This window comes from Varanus komodoensis, unplaced genomic scaffold, assembly GCF_004798865.1.
Source record: "Varanus komodoensis strain SLA01 unplaced genomic scaffold, ASM479886v1 scaffold36, whole genome shotgun sequence".
Lineage (NCBI taxonomy): Eukaryota > Metazoa > Chordata > Lepidosauria > Squamata > Varanidae > Varanus > Varanus komodoensis.
Genome location: NW_025335873.1, coordinates 4,217,837 through 4,235,611, shown reverse-complemented (window position 1 = coordinate 4,235,611; position 17,775 = coordinate 4,217,837). Strand labels below are relative to the sequence as shown.

Here is a 17,775-nt window from a genome sequence, read left to right as displayed (position 1 = left end):
GAGCAAAAGTCTCCAGCTTGTAACAGTTGTTGAAATTCCCGAATGAAGCCATTGTTATATATTGAATTCGACACTTCGGTTTAGAGAGAGCACTTCAGTTTGCTTAGAATGGCTTTTGCTTCCTCATAAGCAGCGGGGAGATTGGCGGGGGAACCCTACTTTAAACTAACCAGCTCACCTGACTATGTATCTTCAAATAAGCCAATTCAGGATTTAATGGGTAGTAACGTGCTTGAGTCTGTAACATGATTCTGATTGCCGTCTTGTACCTTGCTATTTCTTTGCGCAAGTCTGATCTGATGCATGCGCTCTCGCACTGCATGCTGGAACCCGTGGAATATGCTCGTGTGGTATAGTATACTTCGCATTACATTACATTACATTACATTACATTCCATATTTGCGGAGAGCTTCAGGCTGGAGGAAGCACAACCTGTGCCTCACATTATAAAATTTCTCAATTCAAGTTTCCTTGTGTGGTCCTTAATCCTTTAGAAAGACTTATTTCTCTGTATCTTAATACAGTATTATTACATTACTTGGCAAAGCTCTAGTTACCCCTCATGGGTGATCCTAAACTAAACCAAACTGTCTAATTTGACACTAACATTGTGGCATTACATCTCCACTTTCTCTTCAGTAGTTGTAAGCAAGTAAGATTTATTTGCAGAAAAGTTTCTCAGCCAGTGCTTTCCTCAAATATATACATGTTTCATGCATAGAAGTGGCCTTACATAGCTGGCTAGCAATCTTGGTGTTTTTTTTTAATGTTCTGGATGAAAATAACTAAATATTTTAAGTACCTTGGTGCATTAGTTGAATGTGATTCATCAGCTGAATATGGTCACAACGACATCTTTTATGAATTGTTAGGATTATTTTCACTTATGTACTATTTAGTCGCTAGATTGGAAAATCGCATCTGCTTTACGCTACATTATGCAGTAGTCTCAGTAGCTTTAGTTTAATGTAAGGGTACCTTTCCTGCTCAGTAAAACTCCTGCAGTTTTAATCACTGGAAGTGTGTTCAAAGACTTCTATGCCAAAGCAGTTGTTGATTTTGGAGCACTGCAGTACTAAAGAGCAAATACCTGGTTATGGTAACTCATTACATAATAGTCCTATGCCCTAGCAGAGGAAGAAAGACAGATGGGTTTAGATGTTAACTGGTTTTCAAGTAGCTAATTAGATTTATTGGTAATCCAAATTGCAAACCTTTCTGCTTCCTGAACTTGACATTTGCTGCTTCTAAGTAAAGCTTTGTATATTTTTTTCTTAAAAGGTTACTTAAAGGGTGGGGTGGGCTGCTGCTGATAAAACTGCTCTGAGATTGACAGGTTGATAGTTAAAGCTAGTTTCAGTGAGTAGCTTGTTGCATCATGAAAAGTAGTTTCTTGAAGTGACAAGAAGCCTTGCCTTCCCCTGAACAGGTACGTTATCGCCGAGATCACCTTTCAAGTAGGCAGTTGCCATTTTTCCCATTGCTTGAAGATCTGATGAAGGACTGCAGTGACGGGGCTGCTTTACTGGCTGTAATACATTATTATTGTCCTGAACAAATGAAACTAGATGGTATGTTTAAAAAATTTAAAACTTTGTTCTTAGACACAACCTGAACAGAATGCTACAGACATCCCTAAATACCTGTAGCCGCAACATATAATGATGGTATCCATTATACCATCCGTTACGGTATGCAGTAGTGCTTAGGAGTTTGATCCAGCCAAAATGGTTCCTTTTAAGACCTGCTGAAAAATCTCTCATATTGGAACATACGGAACAGAAGTATGTACCTTGGTTGGATCAACCCCCTGGTAAGCCATTGTTTGCTTTTTGATAACGATGTGTTTACGATAGCATGTAGCTTTAGGCTTCCAGTTATAACCAGAGGAGAAATCATATTCCATAGAACATCTCCAGTCTGGATGTATAGAAAGTTATGTTAACAAAGGTCATTGGCACAAAATGCTGATTGTGGACCATTTTCCCTTTTTTTCTACACTTGCATGCATCCTTAACAACTTCCCCATGGAACCCGAGCCACCCATATGGTCTCCCAGGTTCAGTCCCTTATGGAAACTATCCCAAAACTCTCACCTGTTGCCTGTGCTCCTGAACCTTGCCCCCTCTCCATCCTCAGGATGCAGGTTTTCTCGCTATCTGTTAGTAGCTTTTTATGGGCTGGGATTATCATGGTGTCCACTGCTGATCCAAATTGGCTTTGGGGCATGTGACATTGGGGTGTCTGAGTCCTGGGCCTTCCATGAACATCCCTGCCACAGCGCATCCTGCAGGATCGCATGAAGCACTGTTAGGACAGGGATTCTTAACTGCTTCCCCTGAGGCAGCGCCGCGGGTTGTTTTGTAACGCTGCTCTTGCTTCTTTCGTCAATTGTTAGAAATCTGCCTGAAAGAAGTCATGTCGATTGCTGACAGTATCTATAACATTCAGCTGCTTCGTGAATTCTCCAACGAATACCTAAACAAATGTTTTTACCTCACCTTGGAGGACATGCTATATGCACCTTTGGTTCTGAAGGTAAGAGCCCTGAATGGATGTCACCATTTTAAGCGCTCTGCAAATAATCTATTAATGCTCACATCCTTTCTCTAGCCCAACATCATGGTCTTCATTGCTGAATTGTTCTGGTGGTTTGAGAATGTCAAGCCAGACTTCGTTCAACCCAGGGACCTCCAGGAAGTAAAAGACGGTATGTCATAGCGTGTCATAGCTTCATAGCTATGAAGCTGTCATAGCGTGAAGTGGGCAGTGTTATTGATGGTGCCTAGTGAGCGTGATCGCAAAGCACTGTTTGATTGTGCCAGCTTCCGCAGCATTCCTGCTGGCTCTGTAGCCATAATTCCCAAAATGTAGTGCTAGCTTTTCTGAGGGGAGACAGAAAATTAGTAGGGCAGAATCAGATTCCTTCTGGACCCCTCCAAACCTGTTTGGTTGTGTTTTAAAGCAAAGTCACAGCGCGATCCCATCTCCTCCCGATCTGTAACACACCCAACCCTTGTGCTCCCACTAGTCCCAGTGTTTGTGCCAGTATTTGGCATATGGAAATGCTCAGCAGGAGCTCAAGATGGATGATGGCTGGAGGCAAAAATGTATCCAGATGGCACCACTCTCCCTTGAATTAATATGGACTGCAATTCATCAAGAGTCTGCCTTGTCCAGTGGCACACGCACTGTTCCTTTCAGCTAGGCTTGCTCAGGAAAACTTGGAAGTAGCTCATGATCTCTGGTTGAGGTTTACATCTCTTCTACTGTCCAAAACTTAATGTCATCTGAAATTTGCTACGTATGGAGATGTATTCAGCTTCTGTCTTTTTTCCTTTTGTGCTGTCTTCGCATTCTTGCCTATCCCCGTCCTTCAGCACCCGCAGACTGCCTCCATTTCTGCAAGGATGCCTAGAGAATGCTTAAAACAGTTAGTGTCTTTTAACAGTGAACAGTCTTGTTCAAAGGTTTCCGAACCACTGCTATGAGGCATTCTGCCACTGCCTGTTAAAACAGATGCGACTGCTGGACTTCTAAATTGGCTTTCTGGGTATTAGCGGCTTCTTGCAATGATAGCAAATTGTAGAAAATGATTCTGTTTGTAGAACTCCTGGGAGGGATCTTGATTGCTATTAGCTCACTTATGATCATGCTAACACTGTCAATAAATATTTAGCTAAAACCATGTTGCAGCAGAAGAGCAGCCGCCCGCCTGTTCCTATTTCCAATGCAACCAAACGGAGTTTCATGGCTAGCCCAGCTGCCTCGGGTTCAGTTGATGCGCAGCCCCCAGTTCAGCTCTCTCTGGAGACTTGCAACAGGTACTGCCTGCACCCTGAAGAGTTGAAGTATAAGTCTGCCTTCCCCTCTGTATGCTTGGTTTAGCCTTGCTTCCCAGCTTGGTGGCTTGGAAGCTACAGCCAGTGGTGTGTACAGATCTGGAATTTAAGAAGTGACTGGTCATTCTGCTGTGGGCAAAAGCAGGGCAAAGCGCAGGCAATGGCTGTTTGAGATACACGTTCATTGTTGCCTCCTTTACTTGCTCAGTTGTGTTGCCATTAGTATGGTAATAATTGGTCCATTATGTCTTTTCATCAGTTCAAAAGAGCTGCTGAATAGGCTCTGTACACCTCAGCTTATATTATTTATTTTTGGGATATACCATCTTCTGTTTCTTCAGGATCATATAATCCCCTATTCTGCTGTTCAGTGGGAATGGTCCTAAAAGCAGTGGGATTTTCTTTGTTCTGCATTAGACTGGCTCTGTGCTCCTTATTTACACAAATCTGTCCCAGGGCTAAGAAAGCATGACTCCTTCTGGTCTCCTGTTGTGAAGCTGCTTCAGACAGACTGAGACAGACACACACGCACACCCCACATATAGGATCAACTTTCCTTGTTGCAGCTTACCTGTGGGGCAGAGGAAATCTCATTTGTTTCTGAGCAGCATGTGTCTGAAGAGGGAGACTCACTTTTAGTTAAGTTGTACAGCAGAGTCTAAAGACAAGCACAGCCAAAGAAACAAAACAGGGCAAATTTCAGTTTACTCTTCAGCTGGGGGTTGTAATGAACTTTTCAAATTCTGCAAACTGTACCTTTTGTCTAGAAAATCTGAATACTAGTTATTATATTACATTATGAATACTAATACCCAAATATTCATAAGTTTGGCTGTCTTTTTAGTCTAAAAGTCTAGGGAGAATACAGCTTAACATGGACAAAATTGTAATTAAAGCATCTGAAAGCTTTTTCCATTCAGAAATGATACCTAATGTTTCCAAAAAACCAACAGACACATTCAAATTTGCATCTCGACATGCTGGGCAAGTGCTAATTCGCAGGTAATTTGTCATCAAACATTCACCTTTCCATTTTGTAATGTCCCAATCACTAGTAATTAATTGTACAATCAATTAATTGCAAAGATCTGAGAAATATGCAGTGCAAGCCCAGGAATATAGTGTTGCATTTAGGTACCAGAAAATGAACAGTCTATTAAATGGCAAAGTCAAGTGTAGTCCGATGTATACCCTGGACGTCAAGCAAGCTGATTTTAATAAACTCAGTGCAAAAATAAGCTCCTTATAGGAACATTGCTTAAGAGGAAGAAGAGGTCAAGAGGGATGGATGGATAGACAGATTCCAAACATGGGCATATATATGAGAGATCCAGCAATAACGGTACTGCCACACGTTAGCCACCCTTTATAGAACAGCAGTTCTGCCACGATGCATGCAACTATCTACTCTTCCGCCGCAACTTCCCAGGTAGGGTCTGGACACCCTGTCATGGTTTCTTGGGGTTGCAAGACCTACAGCTTTTCATAAATTACTCAGAAATGTCGCACTCTAAAGGACCCCCTGCACTTTGTCCATTGCACAACCCTCAGCTGCCATTTTGAAATGCAAATTTGAGGGTATTGTCATTATTTAAGATCGTCAGAACTTGGATATATTTTGTGGGGGGCTTTCATTCCTGGGGTCACCCCAACTCGGAGGCAACCTGACAGGACTTAATGCACGCAGAACCAGCTCCTTTTCTGAGTGGGGAACATGGGCTCCAGTTACAATTTTGTCAGTGTTCAGTGCTTCCCCCCCATCCCCTTCCTTTCCTGGACTACTTGTGACTTGTGCTGTCCATCTGTCTTAATCCATTTTAAAATATGGCTTCATTTTAAGATAAAGTGACTCATTTTATTTATGGGTGTGAGCCGCCCCGAGGCTTCGGCAAATGGGGCGGCATAGAAGTCCCATAGATAGATAGATAGATAGATAGATAGATAGATAGATAGCTTAAGCATGATCTCTTAATTTCCTGCAGTCCTGGCCTATAGTTTTAGGATCAGTCTTGCTGTGTTTTTAGCTGTGTGTTAGCATTTGATAAAAAAGGACGGGCAAGTCACATAACTGGTAATACTCTGCCTACTACAGCATTATTTCTAGCTGCCAAACCAAGCTCCCATTGAAAGGTCTTATTCTGTGCATTTGTGTTCTGAAAACAGTGGGAAAGGAAGCCCTGCCTTCAGCCCATCCCATCCACTGCTGCCTTTGAGACAGAAGCAGCAGAAGTCTCTGCAGGGGGAGGACAGCTCAGGTACGTACCAGGTTCTCTCGTGGCGTATATGCAGTCCCCTCTATGTGCAAAACTTGAATGGTGGCAGAATGGTCCTGAAATTTGGTCACTGGGGAGGCAGCACCACGGAGCTCCTGTTGACAGACAGCGGAGGATGAAGGGAACTCTGCAGACAAAGAATAGCAAGCTGTTACAGTAGGCCAAGGCAGAGCTTGCCCCTTCGGGGTTGAGGCCCTGGGACAGACAGCAATGGGGTAGCCAAAAAAGGAGAGTGAGCAGCGGCTCCTTGCAGCCTTCATTGCAGAGGTAAGCAACGTAAAGTGACTAATTTTTGGCAGATCCTGAATGGACTCTAATCTACTGAGTTTGCAACAGGAAGCGGGAGACCAGGTGTGCTGCTGCTGCTTGGACTGACCCCGATGCAAATCAAATAATAAATAAATCTTAACTTCCCAATTGCATTCATACTGTGCATGAATGAGTATCAGCTTCCACATGAATTAGGGAGGGGTGCCCTGGTGTCAACTGCATTCCTTTATTCAAAGGCAGGAGTACCCCACCTGCTTCTTCTGTAACTGAGATCCTACACATAATTATTTGGAACTAAGATACAGTCCGATTAATAGCAAGTATCTTCTAGACTGAGCTTTATGCCAGCCCCAGTCAGCAATTCATTGTAGGTAGGATCAGTTATATAATATTACCATTGTGTAAGTACCTTGAGCAATTTTTATACTGCCCTCACAGGGAGAAGTCTCACTTAGGACCTTAACATATTTAAAGTATGTCTTCAAAAAGTTATGTGACTTCCCTTCCCCCCTTTTCAGGCCAGCGGCATCGTTCTAATTCACTGACTAAAGTAGACGGGCATCCCCGGGACTCAGTCCTCGCATGGCCAGAAAAGAAGCAAAGGTAATGTGTTTTGGGTTACCTTTGCTGGAAAAACAAATTAAAAATGGAGCACATGTCGCTGAAATATGATACAGCTTTGGGGCAAAAAGGCCAATACATGTGTCCTACCTGCCACGATAATATTTTAATATGCCTGATAACAATGCAGCCAGCCGGTTGGGATTTTCAGCGGTGAACACCCTGATTTTTCCATCCGTCTGTGACTGCTTTGCTATGGATTTATTAAAATGGGCATTCTGGAAAGAGGGCAATGTAGGAAGAAGAGTATTCGGCTTCAGGATATGTGAAAGTTGGGAACTGGGGGAAAATGGGAGTGGGCAATCATTCACCTAATAGTGAGAAATCGCTGGGGAGTTGGGAACACCCGTTCAGAGTCCGTTGTTTAGCAATCTGATTCTCACAAAATGGCAGGCCATGGGCAACATCAACTGGCCTCGGGGATAACATTGCTCACGAGAGACTGGATGGTCCTGCCTCAGCTGTTGACGACCACTCTGCAGAAGGCTCCTTACCCAAAATGCTACGTACGTGACAGTGGGATCCAGAACTCCAAATACACGTCCCCTTCCTTGAATGTGCCCGATTACGTTGCATGTTACTTATACTCTGTCTAGACAGATCGTTTTTTCTTAAGAACCCTCCACCTCTCCTAATTATTTCCAACGGCCTGTCTTCTCTCCTAGGCCTCTTTCTCAACCGATGCCGTTTGGGCTCCACCACACCGCAAGCAGCGATGCAGACCCCAGCTCCGGCGACAGCATCAGCTTGGCCCGGTCCATCAGCAAAGACAGTCTAGCGTCCAACATTGTCAGCCTCACTCCAAAACAGCAGCCTCTGTCTGCACCGATGAAAAACAACGGGAAAAGCTTACTGAACAACGTTGAAATGGAAGACGAGGACGAAGAACTGATCGCAATCATCCACCCCGGCACCACTCCAGTCCACAGCAGCCTTGAACTCCAGAGCGTGCCGGCTCGATCACCCGGTCTGGTTGCAACTGCGTGGGCTCAGAAATCGCCCAGTGAAGCCTCCGAAAGCAAGCCAGAGAGCTTTTTCCTGGAACCTTTAATGCCAGCGGTGCTGCGGCCAGCAAAAGAAAAACAATTAATCAATAAGGAGGATGAGTGTGGGGAAGGGAAGAGCAGAGGCTTTGTCGCAAAGAGGCTGACTGAGGGGCACTCGGCATTCATCCGCAAGAAAGCAAATAGCAGCCAAGTGGACCACAACCTCAATAGGACTTTTAATGTACCTTCTAGTTCTGAGTTAACAACTCTTGCAGTTTCTGGCATGCCAGACCTGACAGTTCACTCAGATGCCAGAGTAGAACCTTTTCGACCGCAAGCGTGCAGCAGTTTAGAGGCTTCCTCTCGAGAACAGTCCTTTGGAGGGTTCTTTCTTCATGCCGAGGAGGATGTGATGGGCAGTGCAAATCTCGATGCTGTGAAAAGTGGGAATTCCCGCACTGCTGATACCTCGTGGGCGATGGTCAGGCAAGACTCTGACTCAGACATTCTAGACATGGAGGAAGCCGAACAGGACTTCATGGCCGATGACCACCCGATAATTGCCAAGTACATTGGAGAAGAGGAATCGGCAAAGCTACAGGAAGACATGAAGGTTAAGGAACACGAAGATAAAGATGATGCCAGTGGGCGGTCAAGTCCGTGCTTGAGTACGATTTCTCAGGTCAGTAGCGTGTCCATGACCAGCGGGAGCACCAGGATGACTAACTTTGCTGAGCGGAAGCTTCAGAGGCTGAACAGCTATGAAACCAAGTCCAGCACAAGCAGCTCACAGAAGACCACTCCAGATGGATCAGAGTGCTGTCCCGCCCCCTTAACGACATGGAAACAGAAGAGGGAGCAAAGTCCCAACAGGCAGAGCAAAGAACATGCCAATCTGCTGGCTTCTGAACTGGTGCAGCTTCATATGCAGTTGGAGGAGAAGCGACGAGCGATCGAGGCTCAGAAAAAGAAGATGGAAGCCCTGTCGGCCAGGCAGCGGCTAAAACTTGGCAAGGCGGCATTCCTGCATGTAGTGAAGAAAGGGAAAAGCCCTGATGTTTCTCAGCCAGTTAAGCCAGAGCATTTGACAAAAGAATATTCAAGGCACAACGGGGAAGGCTTAGAGGATGAGACCCTGAACTCGAGGTCTGAGGCATTCCTCATGAAAGAGGAAGGCGAGGAAGATGTGCTTGACTTCCCTGGAGCACCCAAGGTGAAGGCCCACGAAAGCATCGTGTTTGCTGAGCAAAACAATTCGAGAGAGCCCACCGTGCACGAGATAGAGAAAAGCAAAATGATTTCTGCTGCACTTCTAGAGGAGAACATTGAATCGGCCGATATCAATGAATGCGATCTTTCCATTGAAAAGCTAAACGAAACCATCAGTACCCTGCAGCAGGCGATACTGAAGATTTCTCAGCAGCAGGAACTTCTTATGAAGGCGCCAACTGTGCCATCCTTGAGGAGCAGTGCTCAGGACCAAAAGATAAAAGCGCCGGTTCATTTTGTGGAGCCCCTGTCCCCTACAGGCATGAGTAGTCTTCGTAAGCCGCCTCGACTCAGCCAAGGACGGAGTCCCCGCTTGGGAAGGCCATCCGAACTGAAAGTATCCAAGGACCGCCAGCCAACCACAACACGCATCAAAACCCCAACTCCTAGCGTGGACACCTTGCCACACTTGAGACAATTTCCATCAAACAATTCATCCAAGATGCTGACTGAAACGGCGCCTGAAAATAATATGGATCCAGGTAGCACTCCTCAGGAGAAACTTTCCTTTGACAGCTACAGACTTTGCGATGAGAACAACCAGCGGGGTGGATTTCTACTGCCTGCCTCTAAGGACACAAATATTCTCTCCGAAGCCATTAAAGATGTGAACAGTAACATAGAAGACCTTGCTTCTTTTGATGGCTCAGGAAAAGAAAATATCCCAGCAGAAGAACCTCTGAGAAACAAAGCTAGCCTTATTGAAGTGGACCTCTCTGACTTGAAAGCCCCAGACGAGGAAGGGGAGGTTGAGAGCCAGGGCAGCTCAACGGACGTGATCAGCGAAATTGACCAGAAGTCAGGAGTTGGGTTTTTCTTTAAGGTAAGAGCAAAGCAACACCTTGTTAATCTCTCCTCTTCTTAAAACTATGTTTTAAAATTGAGCATGCAATCAAGAGGCTATTTTTTCACAAGGAAGAATGGTTTAGAGGACTTTTTTGATAGAATACTTGAAATTATACTTTTCCCATCCCACACAGGCTGGATTTGGAAGGTTGGTTGGAACAAATGCAAGTAGATGGACTTTTAGAATTTCTTTTGTTACTATCAAATTCATAAAGGTATCTGCTCTTCTTAATATTTGTGTCCTATTTCGTTTATTTACTGCTTATTTATGTATGTATGTGACTGTGTTTCATCTTTGACTGAATTCAAGGCAGCATGCATAAAAAAGGCTTCCCAGCTGCTTTCTCATTCAGGCATTGATCAAACCCCAGACTTGAGTAACTCCAGTAAGTCTATTGTATTAGGTGCCCTTGGGCAAACAGTGTTGGGAGCAAATACTGTTCCATTTGCCAGCTTGACCAGAGTTAAGAACCATAAAGCTATACATTTGCTGTTTCCCACAGAGGGAAAAAGTAGCAACTCTGTAGATGGCAGCTAAACATAATATTCTCTGTAGAGGCATGAGATGTTGTTTTGGTGTTTCTCCATCTTCCCTAAGTTACACTGCTTCTTACCTGAATGTCAATAACACAGGATGAGCAGAAAGCAGAAGATGAACTCGCAAAGAAACGTGCAGCTTTCCTATTAAAACAACAGCGGAAAGCCGAAGAGGCACGGCTTCGGAAACTACAACTTGAGGCAGAGGTCGAACAAAAGAGAGATGAAGCTCGGTAAATAATAACAACTTGTTGTAGCAGGCTGTGTTTTTCCCCTCTCTTGAGAAATTGGGAGTGCTCTGATGTAAAATCCGTGTTTGCTTTTTCAGTCGCAAAGCCGAAGAAGACCGAATACGGAAGGAAGAAGAGAAAGCCAGGAGAGAACTCATCAAACAAGAATATCTAAGAAGAAAGCAACAGCAGATCTTGGAAGAGCAAGGCCTTGGGAAGCCCAAGACCAAAACCAAGAAGCCCAGGCCGAAATCTGTCCATCGGGAAGAGTCCTACAGTGACTCGGGAACGAAGTGTTCTTCTACTCGTAAGCAGTGGCACCCATTTCAGCTTCCACACTGGCCTAACGAAATACCTTATTTCTCTTACGCAGCACCTCCCTCTCTTTCTCTCTTTGCCAGCGGATAATCTGAGCAGTGCACAGTCAGGTTCCAGCCTGTCCCTGGCATCAGCAGCAACGACGGAGCCCGAAAGCCTTCATTCTGGTGGCACCCCATCACAGCGGTAAGAGAAGCCACAAACAGGGAACTCGGGGGCCAAGGACGAAGCTGTGGGGGAGCATAGCCGGGAAGCCACATCCATCCTGCAGACGAACTTCTAAGTGGCCGTGTGTTCCCGGCAACACAGAGGGAGCGTCTCAGATTCAGGTGGCGTTTCATGCGGTGCTGAGGCATAAAACCACAGAGCTTTGTAAGCACCGATTGGCTGTATGTGGCAACTGCGGAGAGCTCGATGGATTAGAAACGTACCAAATGGCCCCGTTTGCCCAGCAGGACAACGTGTTGCATAGTTACTCACAGCGGGTTGTCCTATCATCTGACTCCAAATCACTTCCCACAGGGAGGCTTCATTTTCAGCAACAACCTACTTTGATAATGGACGGCTTCTCGTAGGGGTTGTTCGACCCATGGTGGGTTGCCATGTCGTCGTCGTGCACATGGGGATCAGCCAGCCCACTGCTCGGCAGGACTGGCTGCCCGCCCCCCCCCCACACCACCCCCACTTGCTCGTTGCAGTCTTGCCCACGCCAGCTGCAGCTGCAGCCCCTCCATCAGGGCCCAGGTAGCACTTTGGAGTGCAGGACGCGGCTTGTCTCTCTTTTTCTTTTGCTGGTGCAGTCCTTGTTACTGCCAGTTCTTAGCAGGCGCACTGTTAGGCTGTCCGATCGGTCTGGTCTTGTCCAATCCATTTCCTTGTCTGCTTCAGCTGGCAATGGGACTGGTGAAGTGGGGCAGGTAACAGAAGGACATGGCAAGGCAAGACTGCCTGTGGACTAATTGGCACACCCCTGGCAGCTGCCAGCTGACAAGCGCCACTGAAAGGGGGACGAATAGGGACAGAAGCAGCACGTGTGAGTGGGGACAACATTTCCCCCATTTCCAGTCCAAGCCTCCTGATTTTAAGTGTTGAACGGACAAGCCTCAGCCTCTAGCTGCTCCAGGAAAGGGAGAACTTCATGCCCCCATCCCTTTTTAGAGCCCCAGGTCCTGCAATCTCTGTGGTTCTTTGGCAGCCCTAAAATATGTGCAGCTTTTTAGGCTGGGAAATATATATAGCAATTTAGCAACTGGGTCGTGAATGGAGGGGGAAATTGTGCATTGAACGAACATAGCTGTCAGCCTAAGTGCACAAATTGCTGACTCCCTAGCCCTTCCCCTTGCCTGTATTTCCCAGTTCCAAAAACACTGCTGTGGCATTTTCTGGGCTGAAAGAAAAATATTAAAATGCACATGACCCCAGTTGTACTTTTTGAGGCTCTGGGGAATAAAAACAACGGTCAATGACAAATGTCGCAACTGGGACAGGGGGAAGGAAAGACCAGATTGGTTCCGCGGCGAAGGATGCTGGGAGGCCCAGGGGTGAGGGTGGCGCGAGCAAGGCACAGTGGGCGGTGCAGTGGAGAGCTGACCTGCCAGGGCCCATTTGCAGGGCGCCCCTTGTGTTAACACGCACCCTTTCTGACCGAGGAGACTCCTTCACGCAGCCAGAGAAATTTGCACCTGAATGCATTCATTCCTTCATAAGGTACAGCACAGTCCTTTGCTTGTTCAAGGCTATTCCTCCCTAGCTTGTCTTAGTGCAGAGCAGGAAAGAAACACATATTGGAGCCAGGAAAGTGGGGGGAAGAGAAGTCGGATGCACTTTTCAAAATGTCTGGAAGCGTGCCAGATGTCTGGTGGCTGGGAAGACGCTGCTCACGAACTGTGGATTTTGTTTGCTCCGGTAGAGTGGAGTCAATGGAATCCTTGCCCATATTGAGTAGGAACCCAAGTCGAAACATGGAGAGAGATTGGGAGAACACCTCAACTGCTTCTTCCATTGCTTCAGTCGCAGAATATACTGGTAAGAGATGCTCTAGCTGTGTCTGTGCTATGACGCACCAGGGTCATCTGCATATGGCTTTCCCCCTTCCGTTCAGAATCTCTCCCTGGCTGACGAGAGCCGTTCTCCCCCAGCTGAAACAGGGAGGTTTAGAGGCGTTGACATTCCATTTGCTAGATAAACAGGGCAAAAGATCCGGTTATTCTGGCAAAGGCAGTCACAACCTATTGTGCTTCAGATTCTTCCTTTTTCCTTTTCCCAAGAACGAGACTGGGGAATAAAAAAATTAGCTGGCACTCAGTCACGCAACCAGGCCAACCTGACACTTCTCCACCCCTCCTCTGAGATCCACGAGAAAGTTCCTACAGTTCTCACAGCTTATGGAGCCTCCAATAGAACCAGAGTCTGGCAACCTGGTAATAATTCTTCCATTACCCCAGTGGATGCTCACTCAGACAAGGGAAGGGAGAATGGTCAGACCACAGAGGGCGCTGCAATTTCCACATTTCCCAGTATGCATGACTTTAAAAAATCAAAAAGCACTACCTCTTTAGCCACGAGTCCATGAGAGGCTGGGAAAAATTACTCAGTTTCAAAAAGAGCTGTTCCCCAAACCCAAGCCTTTTTCCAGGGAGGCAGCCTGTCCAAATTCCTACAGCAAATCAAATGAAAGGCTGAGCGAATGATCTCCCTGCACCTGCCCCCTCAAAATAATAAAGGCACCAGTGTAGCTTCTCTCTTTCACTCTCCCACAAAGTGTCATGAAAGAGTTTGACGCCCTGGGTCATGCAACCTGGAAGAAATGGGCACGCTTGTCTCTCAGGCTCCATTACGGCTGAGGACACACCATTAAACGGCCGGGGGGGGGGGGGCGGGAGAAGAGCACAGATCTCCAGCCATGTGCTGCTGCTTCCTTTTTCACAAGCGGTTTAGCTTACAGGCTGGAAGCACTGCAAATACCAAGGACGTGAACCAGATTGCCCCCTCCAGAAACACAATGCTTAAGCAGCTCAATAGGAATCTAATCTGTGAACCGCTCATCAAGAGGAGAAATGTTACAGGACCTCCCAAGGAAGAAGGGAACTGGGCAGCCTTCCAGGTGTTTTGAGGCACCCTTTAAAACCGAATCGGGCTCGTACCAGGAGACTTGTGCATGTGCGGCTCCCGACCACTGCACGCTTCACTGATTGCACAAGTCATTTTCGTTCCCTGGTCCAGTGTGACTGTTCAGACAAAATTGGCTGCAGTCAGACTTACCAAGAGTAGACTTTAGCCTGGCTAATTTGAATCTCAAACCACTCTTCAGTATCACTAAGTCTGGGGACTACTCTTGCAAGTATGTGTTGTGATGAAGTTGTATTTTGCCATTCTCGGCTCTCCCGTTTCTCCCCTCATGAAGTCAGTTCAAGCATCGATTTCATGGTTTGAAATAAGCGCTGTTCCGAACCTTAAACATTCTCTCTCGCTCCTTAAATTGCTTTAATGCAGCATGTTTCCTGTCGGTTTGTTGTCTCTCGGTAGGTCCAAAGCTCTTTAAGGAGCCCAGCAGCAAGTCTAACAAACCGATTATCCACAACGCCATCTCCCACTGCTGTCTTGCGGGAAAAGTGAATGAGCCTCACAAGAATTCCATATTGGAGGCAAGTATTTCTCGGAACGAGGATCGGTTGATCCTCGCACACAGGCCTTTGCCATGCACACCATCTGATGTGTCAGGCCAAGCGGGCAAATGTAGAAGCTTCTGGGAATGACATAGTGCAGTGTGAATATGAGTGCAGTCGCTTGCAACATCAGCAGCTGGCGGAGGTCCATCCCCGAGCCGGTTAAAGAATGCTGTTTATTCTACTGCCTCCTTACTGTCGTGTGTTGGCTCCCAGCCAGCCCTTTGGAAAACACTGTGCATGGGTTTGGAGTGCAGTTCAGTTCAGGTTTAAATTGTGCCACAGGGCAGGGGCGAAGCTCTTCAGTAGTCAGCGCCGACCTGTTCTTCACAGTTTCCTTTCTCGGTCTGGTTCCCACGGCCCTCAGTCCCCAAACCTCTGTTTCCCCTCTAGGAGCTTGAGAAGTGCGATGCCAACCACTACATTATCCTGTTCCGCGATGCCGGCTGCCAGTTCAGAGCACTTTACTGCTACTATCCGGACACAGAAGAAATCTACAAGCTGACCGGAACGGGGCCAAAGAGCATCACCAAGAAAATGATCGACAAGCTTTATAAGTATAGCTCGGACAGAAAGCAGTTTAACCTGATCCCAGCCAAAACCATGTCCGTCAGCGTCGACGCCCTGACGATTCATAACCACTTGTGGCAACCCAAGCGACCTGCAGTGCCAAAGAAGACTCAGACTCGCAAATGACACTACCTTTCCGTAGGAGACTATGTAGATCTTATGGAGGGGGACATCCCCTCCAGCCTCTGATTTGGGTATGAAACAAGCAGAACCATACTCCTTTTTTAAGAAGCAGCTTAAACATGGATGCAAGGAAAGAATGAAGAAACCGCTTCAACGTTCTTAGTTTTGTGTGAATGATCAAACAGCTGTTACACCCATTGCGAATTACAAAGGCTTTTCACGGGAGGGAAGGTGCATGTAGCAAGCTCAGAAGCAGTGGATTTCCTTTTACTTGAAGTTCTTCATCGGTACAAACTCTGGCTTTCCCCCCTCTCTTCTGGTTTCTCCTCCCAACCCCTGGCAATCCTTCTCAAAGATAGGACACGCTGCTTCTTTGGGAAAATAACAGAGGACCAGGCTGTATGCGGCAAGCTTTTGAGGAATACTCTTTAAGAAAAGTTAACTTTCCTTTTCAACTCTGGGCACCTGACAGCATACGGAACGATTGGTACTGTATCCACTGCCAATATTAAGCCAGGCTCTGACTGCTGGAGGAAACAAAACAAACCCATTCCTTGCTGCTCAGAACAAAGTTTACCTATAGTATACATTCTTTATAAGCACTGAAAGATTGGAAAAGCTGTCTTTTTAAAATTAAAATGGAGGACTTATGCAAATTATTATGGCTGATGAACATTTCTGCAACACAATCATGAAGAAGCAAACAGGTGCTACAGGCTGGAATACCCCCCCGTCTGAAATTTGAGGCACGCTGAATGAAGTACAGTCAATCTTGGATTTATTTTTTTTTGTTTGTTTTGTTTCAACTAGTACCCTAACATTTTTGGTCTTTTTAATAAGACAGATTCTAGTAATGGTAGAATGTTTTCACTCAGAGCACGTTACTCCTGTATAATGGTGCACTTAATGATCACAAATTCTAACACTTTTTTAATCATGTCCTGATACGTAATTCTACTTTGTCCTTTTTTGGGGAGGGGGTCGGGGGAGTGGATCCAGATGAGCAGCATGCTCTGAACTGGAGCAACACGCTCTTTTTAGGTTTTTTCCCTATGGGGACAGGTTATATCCTAAGAAACAAGGAAACAACCCAATTTCCATATGCTAGCAGTTTTAAAACTGGTATGCGTTTGTTTTGAAGGCTCAAATAAATCTGATGGCTTTGTTGTTGGTTTTTTTTTCCACCTTGAAATATTAAATCCTGAGTTAAGACCTTTAAAGTGGTGTATTTTTTCCCCCCTTCCAAAAAGAACCTATTTATATCTGGTCTCATAATAAGGGCAGTTTTGATTAATAATCGAGTCTGTTTTAAAATACGTCTGTTCCTCCCTCAAAGTGACGATTACGATTTGTTTTTCCAGTCTGTATTTATCCATTATCGAGGCCAGAGCACTTCTTACTGTGATTCTTCTGCCTGGGCTTCTCTTTCTAGAGAAGCACATTGGTTTGCACATGTTTACTTCTACTTGAAGTGTTATTTGAATATGTTTCATATAGTGCAACGGACACTATTCCTACACGAGAGATGAGAAATGCTGATTCTCTAAAACAATCCCATGTTATTATTTAAAATGAAGTTAAAATAATAATACTTGGAATGAAAAGTGAGTTGTGCATAGAAGGGGAGAGAAATAGAGTAATTAACGCTAACTAGAGAAATGCAAATGAAGGTCTTCCACTGCAAGTCTTCTCAGTTTTCATTCCCCTACAGTACTTTTAAATAGGTCGGCTGTAAATTTTGTTCAATAGTTGGCTACCATGTAAATAAGGAAAGGCTTTATTTCTAAAAGTGCTAAGTATTAAACACTGTCATGAGTGTATTTTTTTGTTACATGCTTCTCATACTTTATTTCTCACTGTTTGATATTATACAACATATTTATTTTATGGAAGCACTGAAATTTAATAAAGATCATCAGTGGATTTTTTTTTTTGTTATTCCATGCATCTTTTTCATTTTACTTTGGATTCCTCCCATATGCTAAGATACTGACCCAAAGCTTTAAAGATGTGCTTTGCTCTTTTCATCTATGCTGCAACTTAAGGGAAGTAAATACCATCCTTTTCATCCCAGCTGGTGGAACTCGTCTAAAGAATTAGGATTTGTCATCAAAGATTTCACTTTTCTCTTATTGATCTGCAAGGACACTAATGTGTCCTGGGAAAGGATGCTTGAAAGATGTACAAGGTAGAACTAAAAATTGAATTATTTGGGAAAACATGC

The 17,775-nt window shown here is 45.4% G+C and overlaps 1 protein-coding gene across 4 annotated transcripts in view; it reads left to right on the top strand.

Moving 5' to 3' along the window:
- Positions 1–17,474, top strand: part of CAMSAP1 (calmodulin regulated spectrin associated protein 1) — a 33,624-nt gene extending 16,150 nt beyond the window's left edge. For all 4 annotated transcript variants that reach the window (XM_044439778.1, XM_044439776.1, XM_044439777.1 and 1 more), the window contains exons 6-18: positions 1,431–1,572; positions 2,400–2,539; positions 2,615–2,711; positions 3,681–3,825; positions 6,007–6,098; positions 6,905–6,989; positions 7,673–10,085; positions 10,742–10,878; positions 10,974–11,182; positions 11,277–11,379; positions 13,103–13,218; positions 14,719–14,837; positions 15,252–17,474. In XM_044439778.1, coding sequence (XP_044295713.1) covers positions 1,431–1,572; positions 2,400–2,539; positions 2,615–2,711; positions 3,681–3,825; positions 6,007–6,098; positions 6,905–6,989; positions 7,673–10,085; positions 10,742–10,878; positions 10,974–11,182; positions 11,277–11,379; positions 13,103–13,218; positions 14,719–14,837; positions 15,252–15,554 — 4,101 coding nt within the window. In that variant the 3' untranslated portion in view covers positions 15,555–17,474. The remainder of the gene's footprint in view (positions 1–1,430; positions 1,573–2,399; positions 2,540–2,614; positions 2,712–3,680; positions 3,826–6,006; positions 6,099–6,904; positions 6,990–7,672; positions 10,086–10,741; positions 10,879–10,973; positions 11,183–11,276; positions 11,380–13,102; positions 13,219–14,718; positions 14,838–15,251) is intronic.
- The last annotated feature ends 301 nt before the right edge of the window (positions 17,475–17,775 follow it).